Source organism: Pristis pectinata, chromosome 4 (assembly GCF_009764475.1).
Source record: "Pristis pectinata isolate sPriPec2 chromosome 4, sPriPec2.1.pri, whole genome shotgun sequence".
In the NCBI taxonomy this organism is placed as follows: Eukaryota; Metazoa; Chordata; class Chondrichthyes; order Rhinopristiformes; family Pristidae; genus Pristis; species Pristis pectinata.
In genome coordinates this window covers 27750331-27773353 of record NC_067408.1, presented here as the reverse complement: position 1 = coordinate 27773353, position 23023 = coordinate 27750331, and the positions used below count along the sequence as shown (strand labels likewise).

The 23023-nt window shown below is 42.0% G+C and overlaps 1 protein-coding gene across 1 annotated transcript in view; it reads left to right on the top strand.

The window, feature by feature from the left end:
• Positions 1-23023, top strand: part of LOC127569832 (polypeptide N-acetylgalactosaminyltransferase 10-like) — a 74766-nt gene that overhangs the window by 15736 nt on the left and 36007 nt on the right. The window contains exons 3-4 of the mRNA XM_052014780.1: positions 14644-14782; positions 19975-20141. Of these exons, the coding sequence (XP_051870740.1) occupies positions 14644-14782; positions 19975-20141 (306 nt within the window). The remainder of the gene's footprint in view (positions 1-14643; positions 14783-19974; positions 20142-23023) is intronic.

Here is a 23023-nt window from a genome sequence, read left to right as displayed (position 1 = left end):
AGGAAATGAAGAGTAATGTGATGGCAGAAAAGGAGTCGGTCTAGAATTAAAATGTGACATGGATTTGGAGATTAAAGAATGGATGGAGAGGAGAGTCATCTAAAGAGGAGGCTGGGAATTGAGACGGAACTGGATTTATCATGATTGACTGCTCAAGGTTTATTTTTTCGTCAATATTGGAAATAGAAAGAACAATAACAAGTTGTCTAAAGGAAACAATGCTGGAAAATATGGAGATGCAACAGGAAGTCTGAAGAATATCCTAAACTAGGGCTAAAATCAGGTTTGGGGATTAAGACTAACAGCTGAAAAATCTCAACGTGACTACATGATTTGTTATAAAACAGAAAGCTAAACATAAAAGACTGCATTTGCTCTAAGGGAAAGTTGAAAGATCCAGATGCAGATAATATATTAAAACTAGTCATGATAAGTTCAAATAATGTTTCCAAGCTTTGAGAAACTACACAAAAGTTTTAAATAAAACATTCACAGTAACCAATCTACTTGTAAGTTGACTACTAACCTATTCAATACTGAAAACTAACATGCTTGATGTCTTCTTTTATCAAATCACGACAACTCACTGTTGGTAGGTGAAAAGGAAACCTCCATATAAACCTTGATTTGAAATATTTGTGTTGAAATATTAAAATTTTGAAAAGAATTTAAATTCTTAAGAATATGAGCACATGTGCTATTTTTAACTTACTTAAAAATAAACTGTTGTTGCCTGTGATTGGTTAATGAATATAACTGCCTGTGTGTGTTTTTTAAACTTTCAAACAAATATTAAAAAAAAAGGAAATAGAAAGCTAGTCCCAGTAATAGTGATGAAACTACTTGTTGGTGTAAAAATGAATATGGTTCACTATTGCCCCTCAGAGAATGAAGTATATCCCGCCTATATCTGTCTCCAGAATTACCAACACTTTTAACTGGCTCCTCAGTTCAGAGGTAATTAGGTGCTATCAATGTCTACATCCCAGGAAAAAATAAATTGTCACTGACAAGATGGTTAGTGGGTTCTATAGGAATGTGCTTTACAGCATCACCTGCTGGCCATTGCCTGTAGTACTAAACTTGTCAGCAGCAACTAGGTATTTGTTTCAATTGTAAATGTTTACCTTGTTTATTTCAATATTAAATATTGGTAAAGCTCATAACTTCTGAATAATGGTTATATGATTATTGTCCACTCATCTCAACATTGAATTTTAAAGACTATGTCCTTGCCTTGGGACCCTTGCTTTTTTGCACAGGGGTTGCAGGATGGCTACAAAGTGTAAAAACAGAACACACACTTAAGAATGACCTTAAAGATTTTGTTGTTTCCTGAAACTTCCCTCCAGATGGTGAAAGAATATATGATGAAAATACAAACTATGATGGAGGGGTAAAGCTCTTGTGGACCCTCCTGAAAAGGCAAAACAAAGATTTAAAGTTTAGTCTGTGACTGTGTTAGTCTGTCAACTACATATTATATTAATAGGCACTTAGATGATGGGACAGAAAGCCACAACGATGAGCAACATTTGATGAAGTATTGCATCAAAGGTCAATGCAGAAAATAAAAGCTCGTGATAAAAGAGGTAATATTTAGGCATGGATAGAAAATTTGGTGGCTAACAGGAAACAAAATAGACTTAAATGGGTTAACACACAAAAAGCTGGAGGAACTCAGCAGGTCAGGCAGCATCTATGGAGAGAAATGGACAGTGGACATTTTGGGTCGAGACCCTTCATTAAGACTGGAAAAAAAGAGGGGAGATAGCCAGTACAAAAAGGTGGTGGGGGGGGGGGGGGGAGAAGGGGTGGAGTAAGAGCTGGCTAATGATAGGTGGATCCAGGTGAAGGGTGTAATAGGCAGGTGAGGGAGGGGGGAGAGTAGGAATGATGTAAGAATGATAAATGGATGGTGTGCTGCAGGTATTGGTTCTGGGGCCACAAATATTAACCATGAATTATTTGGATGAAGGTACTGAAAGCATGATTGTTAACATTTGATATCACAAAAATAGGATGCAAAGCAAGTTGTGAGGAGGTCATAAGGAGGCTTCACAGTGATTTGGGTGGATTAATGAGTGTGCAGAGATCTGGTAAATGGAGTGTAATGTGGGAAATGTGAGAGGTGCTAGAGTACTGAGATGCAGAGGGATCTGGGTGTCCTCGTGCATGATACACAGAAGGCTAGAATGCAGGTTCAGTTGGCAAGTAATTAAGAAATCAAACCAAATGTTATCATTTATTATAGGCGAATTGTATACAAAAGTAGCGAGCTTATGCTTCAGTTATATAGACCATTAGTAAGACCACAAATGGAGTATTCTATACAGTACTATCTCCTTATCTAAGGGTGGTTGCTAATGCATTGGAAGGAGTTTAGAGGAGGTTTACAAGACTAATACCTAGAATGTGTGAATTGTCATATGAGGAAATGTTAGACAGGCTAGGCTTCTATCTGCTAGAGTTTGAAGAATAAGAGAGGATTTGAATGAAGCATGAGGGGTTTTGACAGGGTAGATGTGGAAAGGGTGATTCCTTTATGAGAAAATCTAAATTGTGAGGTTACAGATTTGAAAATGCCCATTTAAGACAGATGTGGTGAAATTTTTTTCTGATGGTCATGAGACTTTGGAATTTCCTTTAAGAGCAGTGGAAGAAGAGTCTTTCATTATTGGGGGGTGAATGGGGAGAAGAAGGGCTCTAAATAGGATATTAGATCTCCCTAACATATTAAGTGAGCAAATTCCCTTCCTCAACTGATATGATGACCAATATTTGAGATGTTTGTGCTTCACTAAGGAGGTCATCGTTAAAAGCTGCCAGCTGCTGGAGTCACAAATCCAACCTTAGTCAATGACCATGATGCTGTGTTGTGGACTTTGAAACTTCTGTTGGATGTTTTAACATCTCTGCTTGCTCTACAGTACTATTTAAGGATTCCCTTTGTAAACACAGATTCCTTCATCTCGTGCCAGACAAAAATGATCAGAGTAAGCACTGGCATACACAAAGATTGCAGGCTTTTCCCATACCCCAGGTAGCCATTGAATGTGCACTGCACCTTGAACCCATGTACCTAACCACTTCCTCAGCATGCAGTTGGTGTGTGACTCTTGACCCTAGGCATTGCATTATATAAGCCAATACCCAATATACTGGCAGCAGTTACAGAACATTCATTCTCACTACCATCTGTATTTCAACCATCAATGCAAACTGAGATGTCATTACTGGATGAAACTGCTTGTGACCCCAGTGTGAGTGGCTGGTATCAAGAACCAGGCTGCCTGAAGAAAGTTGACAGCGGTTCTTTGGCATGTGGAAACATTGTCATTGCCAGGACTACTCCAGAGGAGCCCTTCAGTACTCAGTAGAGTGCGTTGTAAGGTTTATCATAGAATACTACTTCCTATACAATCTTACTGTTGTGAATAATTTCAAAAGTAAAGCTACTCAGAAAGACCTCTTAGGTCTGAACTATATGTGCACAACTAATTGAAGACTGTTAACAGTTGCCTCAATCACAATTTCCCAAGCTGATAATCAAAGGTTTAGAATCTTGAGGATACACCATTTCAGATTGCTTCTGAGGAATTTTAAATTTAATTAAATCTGAAATGAAAACGCTAATGTTGATTATGGTGACCACAACCAATGCAAAATTCCATCTGCTTTTATCATGTCCATCAGGTAAAGAAATCTGCAGCCTTTACCTGGTTTGGCTTATGAGTGATTTGAGCCCCGTCAATATGATTAACTTTTAAGAGTTGCAAGCTAGCTTTAAGTAGTGCAAACTATGCTTCTGTTGGTCACCTGATGTGCGTTGCTAATAAATGATCCAGGAAATGCTAGCTGCAAGTATTAATTGTACAAAGCACGCCAGGAGAAATAAGTGTACTTCCTGTGTGCAGTAGTAAATTGTGCATTAATATTCTTGCATCCTTTACTGCAGCTAATTTAACTCTCTTGATCCAATTATATGATTATCCCTAGTTGCTTCATTGACATATTGAGTCAGAAAACTGTCAACATTTGAGACAACAGATACTTTAGTGAGATAACTTATACAGCAGAAGCTATCTGGAAGGTACATGCAAATTGTTGCAACTTGGGATTGCACCTTAACACCTTGTTATTTCTATACTCTACATAGTGTCTCTGAAATGAACAACTATCTATTATTACAAACGGTCAATAATTCAACAGCTAAATGCATAGGTACCAATAACAAGGGAGAGACATCTTGTCAATATAAGGAAAATGCCCTGTAAATTTCCTGAATATTAGCAAAATATATTCCACTTTGAAGTGTATAAAGTGGTTATAGAATGGAGTTATAAAATATACTAGAAAAACAAAGGACTGCAGATGCTGGAATCTAGATGAAAAACACTATGATGCTGGAGGAACTCAGCAGGCCATTGGCAGCATCTGTGGAGAAAAGCAGGCGGTCGACATTTCAGGTCAGGACCCTTCCTCCGGCCTGCTGAGTTCCTCCAGCATCGTAGTATAGAATGTACTTTTTGGCTATGTCTATGAAAGCCTGTGAGAACAAGGCATTTTTAATAAACTGCAAGAAATACAATGCCATGTTTAAAGCTTGGAGATAACAATGTTTAGAGAAAAGTTTTCAACTTTTTAACTGACAATCCAACAATAGTTCTTTGATCAACTGGAGAGGGCAAGGAAATAAGTTGCTATGTGAAATTTCCCAGTCCTGAGTTGACCAGCTTTGGGAGTTACTGGTAAGGATTTACTTGGCTTTGGCCAGCAGTTTAGACAAGAATTGCATTGAGAAGCTCCTTGCAGGTCAGTCCTTTCCTGATAATTGTCAAAGTCTAGTTTATTGTCGTATGCACAGGTGCAATGAAAACCTTACTTGCAGCAGCATCACAGGCACATAACATAATATCAGCAGCATTCACAAGAAAAAACAAAAATTAAACATAAATTATACACAATTTTTACAAGAAAAGACACAATTGGAGCAAAAAAACTGTCCATTTTAGTGCAAGGTGATCAGAGTGGTCATAGCATTGCTAAACTGTAGTGGTGATTAGGGTTGTGCTGGTTGGTTCAAGAGCTGTATGGTTGAAGGGAAGTAGCTGTTCTTGAACCTGGTGATGTGGGACTTCAGGCTTCTGTACCTCCTGCCCGTCCTAACAGCTTAAGTACAGGATATGCTGGAGGCAGGATACTGGCATATCTGACCTCCTGCTAGATTGCTGGACTCTGCTCTGTCCCTGAACTCAGTACTCAAATGTCCCAAGCTGAGTGGCCAGATGCACTTCATATCTGGCCCCTCAATCTTATGGTAACAATGACTGGCATATCTAATTCAGCTGCCAATGTGGATGGAAAAGGCAAGTTTATGATTTGCTGTAAATATAATTAATTTATCCTACATCCGCTAAATGTGTTTTTATTCTTTAAATCTATTTCAGTTGTTTAAATATCTCTATTTGTCAGAGATGCTGTTTTAAAAAAAAACTGTGTAATGGCTTGCTGCCAAAAGGCTATTGTGATGATCTGGAGGAGATCCTTAGATTCTTTTGCCTGAGGCCTAATTGCTATTCATTGACAGCTTAACCTTGCAGATTGGCTGCTGCACTAAGACCTTGAGCTCAATAGACCCATAGGATCTCAAAGGATTAGTCTGACTGTCAGGATCATGTGGCATGAGCAGTGACCAACATGAGGTGTGGGCTTGGTCAAACGTTCCAATCCAATAAATGATTGGTATCAGAATATCCACTTTGACACTTGTTCCACATATTGACTTGGTGACGGAGGAGGAGATTTTGGTGTGCAGGAAACAGAATTGGGATTGAGTATTCTCTGATGGGATATGAAAGCAGTCTTCCCCACGCGTTAATTTTTCACCATTTAGTGAACTGCATGAAGAAATAGTAGTGTGATACTATTTCTTAGTAGTAAGCCTAATGGGTTGTATAAATGTTACTAAGAAGTTCTAAATGCATAAATAAAACTAATATCTGTTTAATTAACTGCTTTATAATATGCATTAGGCATGCTAAGAAAACAATTTTAATCAACAGCCCTGTTATGGCAATTTGCCCAGCCAGAACCAAATACGTGACACCCGCACGATAGCAACTAAAATGATTCTGGATAAATCAATATTTCCTTTGGCAGACTACTGGAGCAAGAGTAAATACAGTGCTGACTGCATCCTGTTGTAGAAAAATAATGATAAAACATAGTGAATACTGAAACTACATATTAGAAAAATCAATGAAATACGCGGTTGCTTTAATTGTGCATTTTTAATCAGTTGTACCACCTTTAGTACATTTATATTTGAATCATAGAACAGTACAGCACAATACAGGCCCTTCGGCCCACAATGTTGTGCCGACCTTTAAACCTCACCTAAGACTATCTAACCCCTTCCTCCCACATATCCCTCTATTTTAAATTCCTCCATATACCTATCTAGTAATCTCTTGAATTTGACCAATGTACCTGCCTCCCCCACCATCCCAGGCAGCGCATTCCATGCCCCAACCACTCTCTGGGTAAAATAACCTTCCTCTGATATCTTTCTTGAACTTCCCACCCATTACGTTAAAGCCATGTCCTCTCGTATTGAGCATTGGTGCCCTGGGAAAGAGGCATGGCTGTCTACTCTATCTATTCCTCTTAATATTTTGTACACCTCTATCATGTCTCCTCTCATCCTCCTCATCTCCAATGAGTAAAGCCCTAGCTCCCTTAATCTCTCCTCATAATGCATACTCTCCAATCCAGGCAGCATCCTGGTAAATCTCCTCTGCACCCATTCCAATGCTTCCACATCCTTCCTATAATGAGGCGACCAGAACTGGACACAGTAATCTAAGTGTGGTCTAACCAGAGTTTTGTAGAGCTGCATCATTACCTCGTGGCTCTTAAACTCGATCCCTCGACTTATGAAAGCTAACACCCCATAAGCTTTCTTAACTACCCTATCCACCTGTGAGGCAACTTTCAGGGATTTGTGGATATGGACCCCCAGATCCCTCTGCTCCTCCACATGACCCAGAATCCTGCCATTAAATTTGTACTCCGTCTTGGAGTTTGTCCTTCCAAAGTGTACGACCTCACACTTCTCCGGATTGAACTCCATCTGCCACTTCTCAGCCCAGCTCTGCATCCTATCAATGTCCCTCTGCAATCTTCAACAATCCTCTACACTATCCACAACACCACCAACCTTTGTGTCATCTGCAAACTTGCCAACCCACCCTTCTACCCCCTCATCTAAGTCATTAATAAAAATCACGAAAAGCAGAGGTCCTAGAACCGATCCTTATGGGACACGGCTAGTCACAGCCCTCCAATCTGAATGCACTCCCTCCACCACAACCCTCTGCTTTCTGCAGGCAAGCCAATTCTGAATCCACACAGCCAAGCTTCCCTGGATCCTATGCCCTCTGACCTTCTGAAGAAGCCTACCATGTGGAACCTTGTCAAATGCCTTACTAAAATCCATGTAGACCGTATCTACTGCACTACCCTCATCAATCTGTCTAGTCACCTCCTCAAAGAACACTATCAGGCTTGTGAGACATGATCTGCCCTTCATTGTTCCCAGTTTCTCAGAAGTATTTCAAAAACTCTGTAATCACTGAATTCTTTAATAGCAGGCATCCACTGGCAGACAGATAGAGGGTGAGAGAGACCCTTCAGCCCACGATGTTGTGCCAAACCAATTAAACTAGTAACTAAACTCCATTCTCTGCACATTCATGTGCCTATCTAAGAGCCTCTTAGAGACATCAATCATATTTGCCTCCACCACCACCCCGGCAGTGCATTCCAGTCATCCACCACTCCCGATGTAAAAAAAAATTATCCTGCACACCTCCTCTGAACTTGCCTCCCTCATCTTAAATGCATGACCACCAGTATTAGACATTAGAATCAAAGGGAAGATTAAAGCCTTAAATTGTTTGTAGCGGAGTACAGAGTTTTGAGGAAAAAAATCAGGAAGAAGTGATGATCTTTAGTGTTAAAATGAGGCAATGAAACAAATCTCATTTGAAGTATTTAAAATATTAAGTGAAATAGAAAGATTTGTCTTGAGCATTAAATCACATCTGCAGGATGGGGAAACATGGGTTAAAAAAACTTTAAAAGCATGTCAAAGAGAGCAAGTTTTTTTTTGAATGCATGGTGTGATTAACACTGCTTCCCAGCTAGTGTGATAGATGAAAAATGTGTGCATTCATTTTAGAGGAGTTTGCTGTTGGTTTTGTATTTTTGTGAAAGATGAGACATGGTGGATTTCATTGGGGAAAATGAGCTGAATGGCAAGTTTCAACTGAATTTGCATTTTAATCCTGTGAATGTTTTATTTCGGGAACTGAGGAGCACTCTTCCAAAAACAGATTATCAAATTATCAGTCTGATTTAGGCCAATTTTTGTAAAATTGTAAACTACTTTTATTTTGGCGTGCATTTCTCTTTGAATATAGCCATGGTCTTGAGGGAAATCTGGATTGCTCCACCTTTACCTGTATCATCTTGGCAACTCCCTGCATTTGCAGTTCATATATTATGTTGCACAAATTTTAGGTTTTTTTTATTCCAGCAGAGTATTTCTAAGCAGAAAAATTCTAAGACCTTGGCAAATTTTTAACTCCTGTATCTTCTACACTAAGATTGGAATATCTCTATTGTAGCGGTTGCTACCGCGGAATAAAACAAGACTCTACTCGGAGGATTGCCAAACAGGACTGGTTTATTTTCCCGCCTTGCGCGGGCCCTTTAAGGGAGAATGTTCCCGCCCAAACCAACCGGCAATGACGTAAGTCCTACGTCATCAGGACTTTCCCGTGCGCGGGTTCTCCCCGTCACTCGGAAAGATGAGGCCCGCCGCCATCTTGGGCCTCGTCGCTCCGACGCCACGCGACCCGACTGCTGAGCCGGTTCGCCCGACTAGACGGTGAGTCGCCACACAACCCCCCCCAGAACCGGCAATACAGTCCCCAAGGTCCGTGGGCTGTGCCAGCTGCCGCTTAGGGGGGGCGGCCTCTGCGTCGCGGCGTGGCAACCTCGACAGGCTGTTGCAGATCCAAATGGGCCGGTTTGAGGCGGTCCGCCGTGAAAACCTGTTCCCTGCCTCCAATGTCCAAAATAAAAGTGGATCCGTTATTCCGTATGACTCGGAACGGTCCCTCATATGGTCGTTGCAATGGCGCCCGAGGTGTGCCCCTGCGAACGAAAACAAACTTACAGTCCCGTAGTTCCTTGGGCTGGCAGGATGGGGCTTGACCGTGCCGTGAGGTGGGAATCGGGGCCAAGGCGCCAAGCTTCTCGCGCAGTCTTTGTAGGACTGCTGGGGGTTGTTCCCCTTGGTCCCAAAGGGCAGGTATGAAATCCCCGGGGACAACTAGTGGCGCCCCGTATACAAGCTCAGCTGACGAAGTGTGGAGGTCTTCTTTGGGGGCAGTGCGTATGCCGAGCAGGACCCAAGGCAGCTCGTCGACCTAGTTAGGACCCTTCAGGTGGGCCATCAAGGCCGATTTCAGATGGCGGTGAAAACGTTCCACCAACCCGTTTGATTGAGGATGGTAGGCCGTGGTGGTGTGCAGCTGCGTCCCTAGCAGGTTCGCTAATGCAGCCCAGAGACTGGAAGTGAATTGGGTGCCTCTGTCTGAAGTGATGTGTGCCGCAACGCCAAAACGTGAGACCCAAGTTGTGAGCAGCGCCCGGGCGCAGGAATCAGTTGTGATGTCAGTCAGGGGGGTTGCCTCAGGCCACATCGTGAACCGGTCCACGATGGTAAGGAGGTACCGGGCTCCTCTTGAAACCGGCAGAGGGCCCACGAGGTCGACGTGTATGTGGTCGAACCTCCTACGGGTAGGCTCGAACTGCTGTGGTGGGACCTTGGTGTGTCACTGGATTTTTGACGTCTGGCAGTGCGGACAAATCCTGGCCCACTCACTGACCTGTTTGCACAGGCCATGCCAGACAAACTTGCTGGCGACCAGTCGGACAGTAGATCTGATGGACGAGTGCGCCAACCCATGTACCGAGTCAAAAACGCGTCTCCGCCAGGCTGCAGGGACTATAGGGCGGGGCTGACCAGTCGCAACGTCACAAAGTAGGGTCCACTGACCTGGACCAACCAAGAAATCTCGGAGCTGCAGACCCGAGACTGCGGTTCTGTAGCTGGGCAGTTCGTCGTCGGCTTGCTGTGCGTCAGCTAGGGCCGTGTAGTCGACACCCAAGGATAGGTTGTGGATGGTTGGTCTGGAAAGTGCATCAGCAACGACATTATCCTTTCCAGAGACATGTTGGATGTCAGTTGTGAACTCGGAAATGTAGGATAAATGTCTCTGCTGACGAGCTGACCAGGGATCGGAGACTTTGGAGAAGGCAAAGGACAGAGGCTTATGATCGGTGAAAGCGGTGAAAGGCCTGCCTTCTAGAAAGTATCGGAAATGCCGGACCGCCAGATACAGCGCTAGAAGTTCCCGATCAAAAGCGCTGTACTTCAGTTCGGGCGGTCTAAGGTGCTTGCTGAAAAATGCCAAGGGCTGCCAGCGGCCTTCGAGTAGCTGTTCCAGTACCCCACCCACCGCGGTGTTGGACGCGTCTACCGTGAGGGCAGTCGGGACGTCAGTCCTGGGGTGTACCAGCATTGTGGCGTCTGCCAGGGCATCTTTGGCCTTAACGAAAGCAGCCGCAGCCTCGTCAGTCCAGGTGATGTCCTTGCCCTTACCAGCCAGCAGCGAGAACAGAGGGCGCATGATATGGGCTGCTGCAGGGATGAAACGATGGTAAAAGTTGACCATCCCAAGGAATTCCTGTAGGCCTTTGACTGTGTCGGGGCGGGCAAAATGGCGGATAGCATCCACCTTGGCGGGTAGGGGTGTTGCCCCGTCGCTGGTGATTTTGTGGCTGAGGAAATCGATAGAGTCAAGTCCGAATTGGCACTTGGACGGGTTGATCGTGAGGCCGAAATCGCGGAGGCGGGAATACAGCTGGCGGAGGTGGGAAGGGTGTTGCTGGCGGTTACGGCTGGCGATCAGTATGTCGTCCAAGTAAATGAGCACGAAGTCCAGGTCTCGGCCTACCGCGTCCATCAGCCGCTGGAAGGTCTGCGCGGCGTTCTTAAGGCCGAACGGCATCCGAAGGAATTCAAACAGGCCGAATGGGGTGATAATCGCAGTTTTGGGGACGTCATCCGGATGGACCGGGATTTGGTGGTATCCCCTAACGAGGTCCACTTTGGAAAAGATGCGGGCCCCGTGTTAGTTCGCTGTGAAGTCCTGAATGTGAGGGATGGGATAGCGGTCCGGGGTGGTGGCGTCATTCAGCCTGCGGTAGTCGCCGCAGGGCCTCCACCCTCCGGTGGCTTTGGGGACCATGTGCAGGGGGGAGGCCCAGGGGCTGTCTGACCTGCGAACAATCCCCAGCTCCTCCATGTGACGGAACTCTTCCTTTGCCAGGCGGAGCTTGTCTGGAGGTAATCGTCGTGCTCGGGCATGAAGGGGTGGCCCTGTGGTAATGATGTGGTGTCCTACCCCGTGTGTGGGCCTAGAATTTGTAAACGAAGGTGCCAAAATCGATGGGAATTCGGCTAGGAGCTTGGCGAAATCGTCGCCAGAAAGGGAAATGGAGTCCAGGCGCAGGGCTGGTGGGCTGATTTCTCCCAGGGGATAGGTCCAGAGAGTGCTAGAGTGGACTAACCGCTTCCTTCGCAGGTCGACTAACAGGTTGTGGGCCCGAAGGCAATCGGCTCCTAGGAGTGGTTGGGCGACGGTGGCAAGGGTAAAGGTCCAGGTAAAACGGCTGCCGCCAAAGTGTAATTGAAGCGTATGGGTGCCGAAAGACCGTATCGTTGTACCGTTGGCGGCATTGAGTAGAGGACCTGGTGGCCTGTCACGAGTGTCACGGCCTGTCGGGGGCAAAATACTGACCTCCGCTCCAGTATCAACGAGGAAACGCCGTCCAGATTTCTTGTCCTGAACGAATAGGAGGCTCTGTCGGCGGCCAGCCGCCGTAGTCATCAGCGGCGGCTGGCCCTGGCGTTTCCAAGAAACTTGCAGGGTGGGCGGCATCGACGGGCCTCCGCACCCCACCTCTGATGGTAGAAGCACAGCTGGTCACCCGTGTCGTCGTCTGCATTCCTGGGGCGTGGCTGCTCAGTTGCTGGGGCCGGGCGAGGCGGGCGTTGGGCTCGCGGCCTGGTGATTTGACTGACCGACGAACCGCTCTCGCGCTTGGCCCTCCACAGGACATCTGCCCGGGCGGCCACCTCACGGGGGTTGCTGAAGTCGGCGTCAGCTAACAACAAGTGGATGTCATCGGGGAGCTGTTCGAGGAAGGCCTGTTCGAACATCAGGCATGGCTTTTGTCCCTCGGCCAATGCCAGCATCTCATTCATTAGGGCGGATGGGGATCTGTCCCCCAGGCCATCCAGATGAAGCAGGCGGGCGGCGCGCTCACGACGGGAGAGGCCGAAGGTCCGGATCAAAAGGTCTTTGAAAGCCGGGTACTTATCTCCCTCCGGAGGCGACTGGATGAAGTCTCCAACCTGGGCGGCTGTCTCCTGGTCCAGAGAGCTAACCACATGGTAGTACTTCGTGGAGTCGGAGGTGATCTGCCGAAGGTGGAATTGCGCTTCGGCCTGGTCAAACCAGACGCTGGGCCGAAGTGTCCAAAAGGTGGGCAGCTTGAGGGCCACTGCGTTGGCTGCTGCGCTGTCGTCCATTTCGCGGGTCCAAAAGCCGTTTGGACCGTCGGGGTCACCAATGTAGCGGTTGCTACCGCGGAATAAAACAAGACTCTACTCGGAGGATTGCCAAACAGAACTGGTTTATTTTCCCGCCTTGCGCGGGCCCTTTAAGGGAGAATGTTCCTGCCCAAAACAACCAGCAATGACGTAAGTCCTACGTCATCAGGACTTGCCCGCGCGCGGGTTCTCCCCGTCGCTCGGAAAGACGAGGCCCGCCGCCATCTTGGGCCTCGTCGCTCCGACGCCGCGCGACCCGACTGCCGAGCCGGTTCGCCCGACTAGACGGTGAGTCGCCACACTATGGTAATTCCAAAGATTTTTTATTCAGTTGATACTTTGGTAATGAGTCTAGTCTTATGAACAAGTGATTTTAAAAAGTGAAATATGAGTAAGCTATGCGATCAAACTGTCTTGGTGCAATTGCAGATTTTAAAATTAAATTTCTGAACTTCAGGCACCAACTCCTGGTGAGGATGTTTTTCTTTTCTCCTAGAATTTGTTGTGTTTTACTCAGGTTTTAAACATATACTGAAAACGTGAAAACACTAGCAAAAAATGTGCATTAGTTCTACATTTACCCCTTTAAAAACTTGTTTCTTAGATAATTAGTGGGGTAGGTTTTCCATTCAACTGCTGACCTTATTCTTCTTGGTGGGAGAGAATGTAGATTTGGGAGGTGCTGTTGGACTGCCCAAGATAAGTAATGGCAGTGCACATGGGGATGTGTTCTCCTGTTCCAGTTGGTGAAAGGCTGGAGCTCATTTCCTTAAAGTTGTGTGTGGTCTATTTATCAATGTCACCCTGTTGTGACCAAATGAACATTTAAAAAAAAAGTAATTAGGCCAGTTATGAGGTGGATCATGAGCAATTTTTGGTGTGTGGCAGTCCTTGCCTAAATCATAGACTATGCTTATTAAATGGAAGCTTTAGTTCAAGCAATTTTAAATATTGAATCATGGACTTGTACAGCACAGAAATGGGCCCTTCGGCCCACCATTGTCCTTGCTGATCTTTTTTCCCATTTATACTGATCCCATTTGTCCACATTAGCACTATCCTTCTATGCCTTACTTTTTTAAGTGTCTGAATAAATGCCTCTTAAATGTAGTAATTGTATCTGACTCCATCACTGCTGTCTGACAGCACATTCCAGATATCAGCTATTCTGTGTAAAAAGAAATTTACCCTCAGAGACCCTTTAAAATTCTTTCCTCTTGCCTGAAATCTGTGCCTTCTTGCTTTTTATACTCTTACAATGAGAAAAAGATTTTGACTATCTACTCTATCTGTGCTTCTCATGATATATACTTTCGGCTCACCATTCAGCCTCCTTCGTTCCAGGCTACTGTCTTGCTCCTAATATACATAGAATGATATTGAATTCTCCTTAATCTTATCCTCCATTTGTTCTTTAATTTAACATTTCAAACTACCTATGGTGAAACAATGTGACTTCGTGAACTACATGCTTTGATACTGTAGATATTGTTTATCTTTGTCCAGTGATGCCTAGGTACATCAACATGAGAGATAACTAACCATTGCAAGGAAGCTTAAACATGGATTAATTTATCAGTAAATTTGATAGAATTTGAGATTACAGACGACACCCATGTTTACAGGGAGAGGGGTTATAGTCCTAGAAAACAGCTGATATCACAGTTTTCCATAATCTAAAGCCGCGTCATCTGTACATGTGTCAAAAAATGAGAGTTGAAAAAATTGTGCTTATTTATTTTACTTTTTTTCACATAAATTTCATAACAGCAGATTTTTTGGAAGTGATTTGTGAATTCTGAAAGGGTGAATTTCCTTAACTTTAACAATTACTGTAGCTTGGGTAGAATATGATCTTTAGTATTTTTCCTTTTGCTTTATCCTACTAGGATTTGGAGAACAAGGGGAACCTGTCCCAATGTCTGATGAAGATCGAACTGATGAAGCATATAGTGAAAATGGTTTCAATATCTACGTGAGTAATAAAATCTCTCTGAATCGGAGCCTCCCAGACATTCGCCATCCAAAGTAAGTAATCTAACTGTAAGATTGAAGTCGGCTGGTGAATTGACCCACTGTTATTTGTAATTTCACAAGCTCATCTTTTTGCTCAGATCTTTATACTGTTGTCCCGTTACAACCCCTGCCACTTGCACTTCCCCTACCTGACATGGGCAGTTGCCAATGTCCCACAATAGAGCTAATCACTATTACTTCATTGGAAATAACTTATAAGGTGCTCCTTCACCTCTTGGATAAATGCTTTTGATGATCTGGCTGCAAGATATGGTCAATATTATGCCAATTTATAGAAGCTTATTTTTACTCGTGTTTCTCTTTCAAGCTCACTTGAACATCAATGAACCAGCAAAATCAGGAATCTGTGGCGACTCACCGTCTAGTCGGGCGAACCGGCTTGGCAGTTGGGTCGCGCGGCGTCGGAGCGACGAGGCCCAAGATGGCGGCGGGCCTCGTCTTTCCGAGCGACGGGGAGAACCCGCGCACGGGAAAGTCCTGATGACGTAGGACTTACATCATTGCCGGTTGTTTTGGGCGGGAACTTTCTCCCCTAAAGGGCCCGCGCAAGGCGGGAAAATAAACCAGTTCTGTTTGGCAATCCTCCGAGTAAAGTCTTGTTTTATTCCGCGGTAGCAACCGCTACAAAACGTAAATTTTATATGGCATTTAAGAAAATAATATTGATATTTTTAATAACATGGTTCAGTTTTATTAAAACAACTAAAATGGATTTATCACAAAAATAAGCGTTTTTTGATCAGTGTATAGTTCACTGTGCAATCCAGTTTTAAATAATGAAAAAAACCACAAAAGTAAGATAAGTTATTGATCAACACAATTGCTGTACAGTGGTCAGTGTTTTAATAAATGAAAAACTATATTTTTTCCCCATTAAAAACCCATCATTTTTAAGAGCCGGAATAAGATGCAATTAGTGGAAACTTGCCATGATGATTGATTCTCTCTGAGGGTGTGACCAATTTAATGGAGTGAGGCAGACTTCCAGTGTGTTTTGTTTTTAAATAGCACAAAAGGTCATGGAAAATTAATTTGTCAGGATGTAATTAGTATTAAGATTCCTCAGTCATTGTGCTAATTTGGCCATTTTTTGGATAATTTGTGCTGGAAGAACATTACAGTGTAGTAGAAGCTGCTGATCATTATTGCAAGCTGTTCAAAAATACTTAACCTGCACTTTGCTGATTTAAAGACATAAAGTCAAAGCAGTTTCAAAAACTTGTTCACACCTTGTTAATCACTTGATTGCACTTAACTATTTAAAAGGCTCTGATGATTTCAAGCAAATTATGTCCTCAAGTCTTTATAAGCTACTCACACCTCATTTAATAGCAATTACCTTAATAACATGCTCTTTGCAGTTATGGACAATTAAGTGAAGTGTTTGAGAGAAGTGAGAAAGCGATGTTTCGGTTGTACAGAACTCTTCTGTTATGACACCCAGCCTCAGCCAAATTACTGTAATTTGGGCATTTCACATGGTTTAGTATCACAGAAGCATGGAATATTGATCCAAAGATTGACCAAGAGTGTATAATCATAAATTATGTTTAATTGGTACTTGAATATTTTAAAACATTCCAAGGTTTTTCATGAGCAAAATTTAAAATTTCATGTTAGCTTAATTTTTTTTCTGTCCATCTTTTACCTTTCAATCTCTTTTTCCCTCTTTTTCATTTGCTTTTCATACATGATTAAAGTCGAGTTTCTGCTTCCCATCTGGTGGGAGCATGAACAGATTGAGCATAGTTCTTGACAGATGGAATCTTCTCCAGGGATCATACAGCCTCAAAGCATCCGACCAATGAGTATGTAAGAAGAAACAAGCCATCACCTGCCTTAGACAGTGTCTCAGTGAGAATTCCTGAACGTAAATGTTTGATGACTGAAGAAGCTTGCTGGATTTTGCCCCACTCATTGATGCCGCTGATTCCCTTCTGATGGCCAAATACAGGATCAGAGCAAGCCTCCACTTAAAGGCCTGAGAACACTTGGCAGGCATCCCTCAGCATTTTGTTTGTTCCTTGCAGCTTAGCACAAAATATGGGTCATTAGGTTTTAAGGACCATCTTCAAGGAAGAGGGAGGAGCATAGCCACCAATGATGAACAGCTAAAATTTGGGAGAGCATAAGAGATCAGATTTTAAAGAGCAGAATGATATTTGAGAATTGGCATATTGTACTCCATCTGCCAAGTTGTTGCCCACCTTGTCTATATCCTCTGGAATCTTCTTTGCAGACATGCACCATTTGCCTTCCCACTTAATTTTGTGTCACCAGCAAAGTTGGAATTATTATTATTATTGGTCGCTTTAGCTAAATATCAAGGTAGATTGTGAATATTTGAGAACAAAACACCAATCATGTGCTACCCCACTAGTTACAGTTTGCCCACCTGAGGAACGGTTTCTTCCTATTCTTTCTTTTCTAACTGTTAACCAGCTCTCAACCTATACAGGTATATCACTTCTATCCTAACTGCTCTAACCTAATTCAGAAACTTCATACGTGGGACCTTATTGAAAGCTAACTGAAAATGCAAATACACCCCATCCACTAGTTCCCCCTCACCTACTCCACTAGATACCCCCACAAAGAACTCCATTAAGTTAGTCATACATGATTTAGCTTTTTTTTAATCCATGCTGTCTTTGTTTAATCATTATTATTTTCAAAGTATGAGCTTCAGTCATTTTTGGATGGATGTCTTATGGTTATGGGATTGTCTTCTGAAGAGACATGTTACAGTGATTTACAGAGTGTGAATGCAAGGAAGTTCTGTTACAACTTTTCATAAATCACTGATTAAGTCTCAGTTATGGAACTGATGTATTTGTAAGAATGAAAAGTTAAGTGACAGTGGTGTTAAAGATGTCTTTATCATAGTGTGATAAAATGGCAGGCTTGCATTTGTATAGCACCTTTTGATAGCCTCTATCCATTACTATGACACTTATCACAAATGAATTACTTCTGAAGTATAGTCACTTGTTGTACTGTAATGAAAGCAAATAACTTGAACACAACATGCTCCTACAACCAGCAACGTGATGATGACAAGATATTTGATTTTTAATGATGTTGATTGAAAGATAAGTAAGAATGGTGAAGTTCTTTTTCCAAGATAGTTCCATGTGATCTTTCACATCCACTGGACATGCAAGATGGAGTCTTGTTGAAAATTGCATCTTCAGCAGTGCAGCACTTTCTTTATGTTGTACTGAAGTGTCAGCATAGATTTTGTCTCAAATCTCTGATGTGGTATTTGATTTGTATTCAAGAATCCAACCAACTGAGCTTCAGCTGACATATAATGTATTTATACTGTTGAATATACTCATTATTTCTAATGCATTGTGCTAGTTAGCAACCATGGCCAACTGTAGGTTTAAACAACATTAGAAACAATTCTATGTAGTAAAAGTGAAGGAACGGTATATAATGCTCATGTGTTGCTTTGTCAATCCCTGATTTAGTTTTGACTTTGCTACTGATTTTTTAAATCAACTAGTTTTATTAACAGAGAGATTGAGCAGGTTGGGCCTATAAATATTGGAGATCAGAAGAATGAGAGGCAATCTCATTCCTGACAAGATAGAGGATGTTTACCTTCCTAAGGGAATCTAGGAAGCATTGTTTCAGAATAAGGGATCACCAATTTGAGATTGAGTTGAGGAATTTCTGTAGTTTGTGAACCTTTGGAATTCTCTACCACAGAGAGCTGTGGAAGCAGAGTCATTGACTGCTTTCAAGGTCGAGGTGGACAGATTTTTGGTCTATGGGGAGTCGATGATTATTGGGATTGGACGGGAAAGTGGAGGTCAGGTCAACAATGATCTCATTGAACAGTGGAACAGACGGGAAGGGCTGTTTGGCATACTACTACTCCAGTTCCTTCTGTTCTTTGTCACTCTGATTAGAGCAATCTTTGGTCTGGCTGTCTGACTGCTGTAGGACGTTGGGCATTTGCTGACAAGGGACCAAACATGATATTGGTTATTAAGATTTTCTTTCCTCCAGTTACGTATATGAGTTTCTCCCTTCGCTTAAATTTGAGGAAGTTTGGAGTCCATTTATTCAATATTTTCACATGATATAGATCCCCTTGTAATAACCTTTCAACTTAGAGGAACGGAGTTGACGACATAATATTGCTCTGTTTCTACTGAGAAATTTTAGTCCAGTTTTTTTTCTGTTTGTTTTTTTTTGAATTTTTTTTTTGTTTCGCTTAGTTTGGTTTGATATATTTATAATTTTTTTATTGTTTTGGGGATTTTTTTCTTTCTTTTTATTTATATAATAAATCTTTTTCTTTCCTTTCTTTTATTAAGAGATCGTTGGATCTACAGATTTTTTATACTTTATTGTTCTTTATGATTATCCATGCCATGATTGTTCTCCTGATCTCTTTGTATTACATGTACAAACATTGATGTTATGTATTAATCTGTATTAATTTGAAAACTAATAAAAAGATAGAGAAAGAAAGAGTTTCTCATACTGGGCCACTTGTAGGTGCCCAGTTCACGTGGACTAGATAGAATTTTTTTTTCACCATCATCTCTGTGCCATGCACCAATAGGAAATCAAGTTTGACTGTCCAAGATTGGTCCAAGTGGTTATAACAGTGACCCAATAGGCTAGTGTGGGCAAGTAGGATCCATGTTGATCTTGTGGATGTCATACAGCAGTAGGGATTGATGAAATGTTTATTGATAAATGTGTGAAGAAAGCTACTAGTTTTATTTTTGATAAAACTGCACATCAAAAGTTATGAATTTAGGGAAAAATAAGTTTTAAAACTAGCCTGTATTTCCAAACAATGATTTTTTTTTGGGTTTCAAAGTGGTAGTTTTGAAAATATTTTATTAATGGGTTGTTGGTGTCACTGGTCTGGTAAAATCACCATTTCCTTGCTCATTCTAAACTGCTTTTGAGATAATTGTGATGAGCCATCTTGAATGACTGCAGTTTGTGTGGCGAAGTTACCCTCTTGGCGGCATAAGATAGAATTTCCTGGATTTTGCTCACTAACAATGATGGAACAGCAGTACTTTTCAAATTGGCATCATGTGTGAATTTGAGGAGATCTTGGAGCTGGTGGTGTTTCTGTGAGTCTGCTCTCATTGAGCTGAGTGGCGAGGTTGCACAATAATCATTAATTGTGCCTTTTTGATTAACAGCTGCAAGAAGAAATTGTATCTGGAGAAACTTCCAAATACCAGTGTCATTATACCATTCCACAATGAAGGCTGGTCCTCGCTCCTTCGAACTGTGCACAGTGTCCTTAATCGCTCACCACCAGAGCTTGTTGCAGAAATCATACTTGTAGATGACTTCAGTGATAGAGGTAAAAAAACTTTTATTTAAATCATCATTAAGGACAGATTGTAACTTTTTAATTGTGTTTTGTGAAACAAACTAAAGCTTGTCATTTTGACTTCATAAATATTCTCCCTCCCACCACAATCATTTCTCCTCAGTCTCCAAGGTGGTATTTGAACCCTTTTTATAGTGAACCAATACATAACTAAAAGTAGCTCAGCATAAATATAGCTGGTTCCTGTTCTGTATTGTAAATAATGAAAATGTAATTGAATAATATTAGGAGCTGCTACAGCTTTGCTGTTTTTTGTTATAGGACCTGCTTGGCTCAGACTGTTTTGGTGGCAGTTTTCTGTAATCCTTCCTGAGTATTACAATTATCAAAACTCTAAGGAACAGATGTTAACTGAGGCTAATATTTTGGCAAGTTAAATCTACTGAGAATTTTTTTTACAATAAACTTTAACATGATAAATGCCAGTGTATATTTAAAAGCTATAAAACAAAATTGTTCCTGTTACATGTAGACTAACTCTTTTTTCTTGGTCATTCACGATACTATGTGTTTAATTACAATTCTCTTTAGCTTCACAGATGAAAAGATTAATCATGACCTTATCATCATTCTTCAAGAACATGAATGGTGATAATAAAATTTACTTTTGGGTATGATAATATAAAAGATGGATCAGTGAGTTTGAGTCAGTTTTGAAAATTTATTATTGTACAGCCTTTTGCTAATGTAGTATGCATGATATATTGCATGAACCAGATATCCCAAGAACATCTCCAAGATTAATGATGGCAGAGTAAGCATATTGGTGCTGAAATTAAGGTTAAAGCATTTGAAAACCACCCTTAACCAGACATGTTGGATGGATGATCCATCTCAGGTTTCTCCTTGGGTCCCTGCTAGTAAACAAATTAGTCATAAGCCAATTCTATTCATTCATTATATACGGGAAAAAATAGCTGAGACCAACCACTGTATACTGCAGAAGCTATGAGATCAGACCACTTCCCAGCTGCAATGCTGAAGATTTGGGCTCCAGAACTAATGGTATCTCTTGCTCAACTCATTTGGTACAGTTACAACACTGGCATCTGTTGACAATGTGGGACATTGTCTAGGTGCATCATCTCCACAAGAATCATGATAAGCCTGATTAGGCTATTTAGTGTTATAATATTCAACTCCCAAGTAAGAGTAAAGTGGCATTGGGTATTGTTAACAGTTCAGTTAAGGGGAACTTAACAAAAATGTGCTCACAGGTACTTATTTCAGGTTTTGTCAGGACCACTCGCACTTGTTTTAAACATGAGGAAAAGGACTGAATTCTAGAGCAAGATGGGATTCACTACCCTTGACATAAAGGCAGGATTTAACCAACTGTGGTATCAGTGAGCCCTGGTGAAACCAAATAAAGGAGAAAATACTACATTGACTTTGAATATACCTCACTCAAGAAGTGGTTGAAGTTGTTAAGATCAGTCATGTAAGCCAATGGGGTCTTGTTATGGGAGTTCCTTGGGGCAGTGTACCCTGACCAACCACCTTCTGTTGCTTCATTAATGACATTGTTTCCACCATAAGATAAACAAGGTTCTTTGCTGATCACATGATGTTTCATTCCCCTAATAATTCCATGAAAAATGAAGCAGATGATGCTTGTATGCAGCAAGATGAAGGCAATGTTCAGCTGTGAGAAAGTAATGTTTGCACCACACAAATCCATCTTCAACAGGAGAAAGTCTGACCATCTACTTTTGACATTTAATAGCATTACCAACATTGAGTCCACTTCCATTGATTACCTGGAGCTCATCATTGGCTAGATGATAACTGGGTCAGCACAGTGACTACTGGTGCAGGTCAGAGACTGCATATCCTGTAGTGAGTGACTTGCCTTATGATACCTCAGAGCCTTTCCACAATACACAAGGTGCATGTTATCCGGGACAAAGCAGCTCACATGATTGGTGTCCCATCCAGTCTCTTAAACATCCTTTTCGTCTACCATCACTGTTCAGTGGCTGAAGTGTATGACATCTACAAAATGCATTTTACTTATTCACCTTGGATAGTCCGACAGTACCTGCAAACCCACGGTGTTTACCCTAAGATGGTCAAGTGCAGCAGGAGCATGGGAACACGTCCACTTTTGAATTCTCTTCCAAGTCACACACCAATATGACTTGGAACTCTGTCACCATTCTTTCATCATTATTGGATTCAAATCATGAAACACCCCCTGCAACAGCACAAAGGGAATGCAGTAATTCAAAGAAACCACTCTCTTCGAGAGCTATTAAGGATGGCCAATAAATTCTGTCCACTACTGTGGCTCTCTCAATGAATTAAAATAACGTGTGTAGTTTATTTTGTGGTGCTTTTTGCCCCTGTAATCTCAACCATTTAGAAAAGAACTGCAATAGTTTGCACACCAGCCCATCTTGGATTTCATTAAAGAACAAGGTATGAGGCTGTATATTCTGAGCATGCAAGCCTAGGTGTTACTAGCTTCTTGAATATTGTGATCTCTGTTTTGTGTTTGTTTTCTTTCCTTTTTCCTCCTTGATCTCTTTTGATATAGAAATTAAAATAAAAGAGGAAATAAAGGCTGATAATAAACACCAGGATAATCAAAATGAATAAAGAAAGAATGGATGTGAATTATACATTTAAATAAATGGTTAAGAGAGTGTTTGAGATTGGATTGGCAAGTAACATGAAAAGTAAGTTGAGTCTCCTATAAGTATATGGTGAATGGCTCTTTGAAGGAAGGTGAGGCCAATTAATGCTCAAAAATTCATATGTAGCCTGATGGTATGGCTGAGGTAGTAAATGAGTACTTCACATCACCCTTCAGTAAAGCTGAGGGTGATGCCAATATCACAAAGGAATAG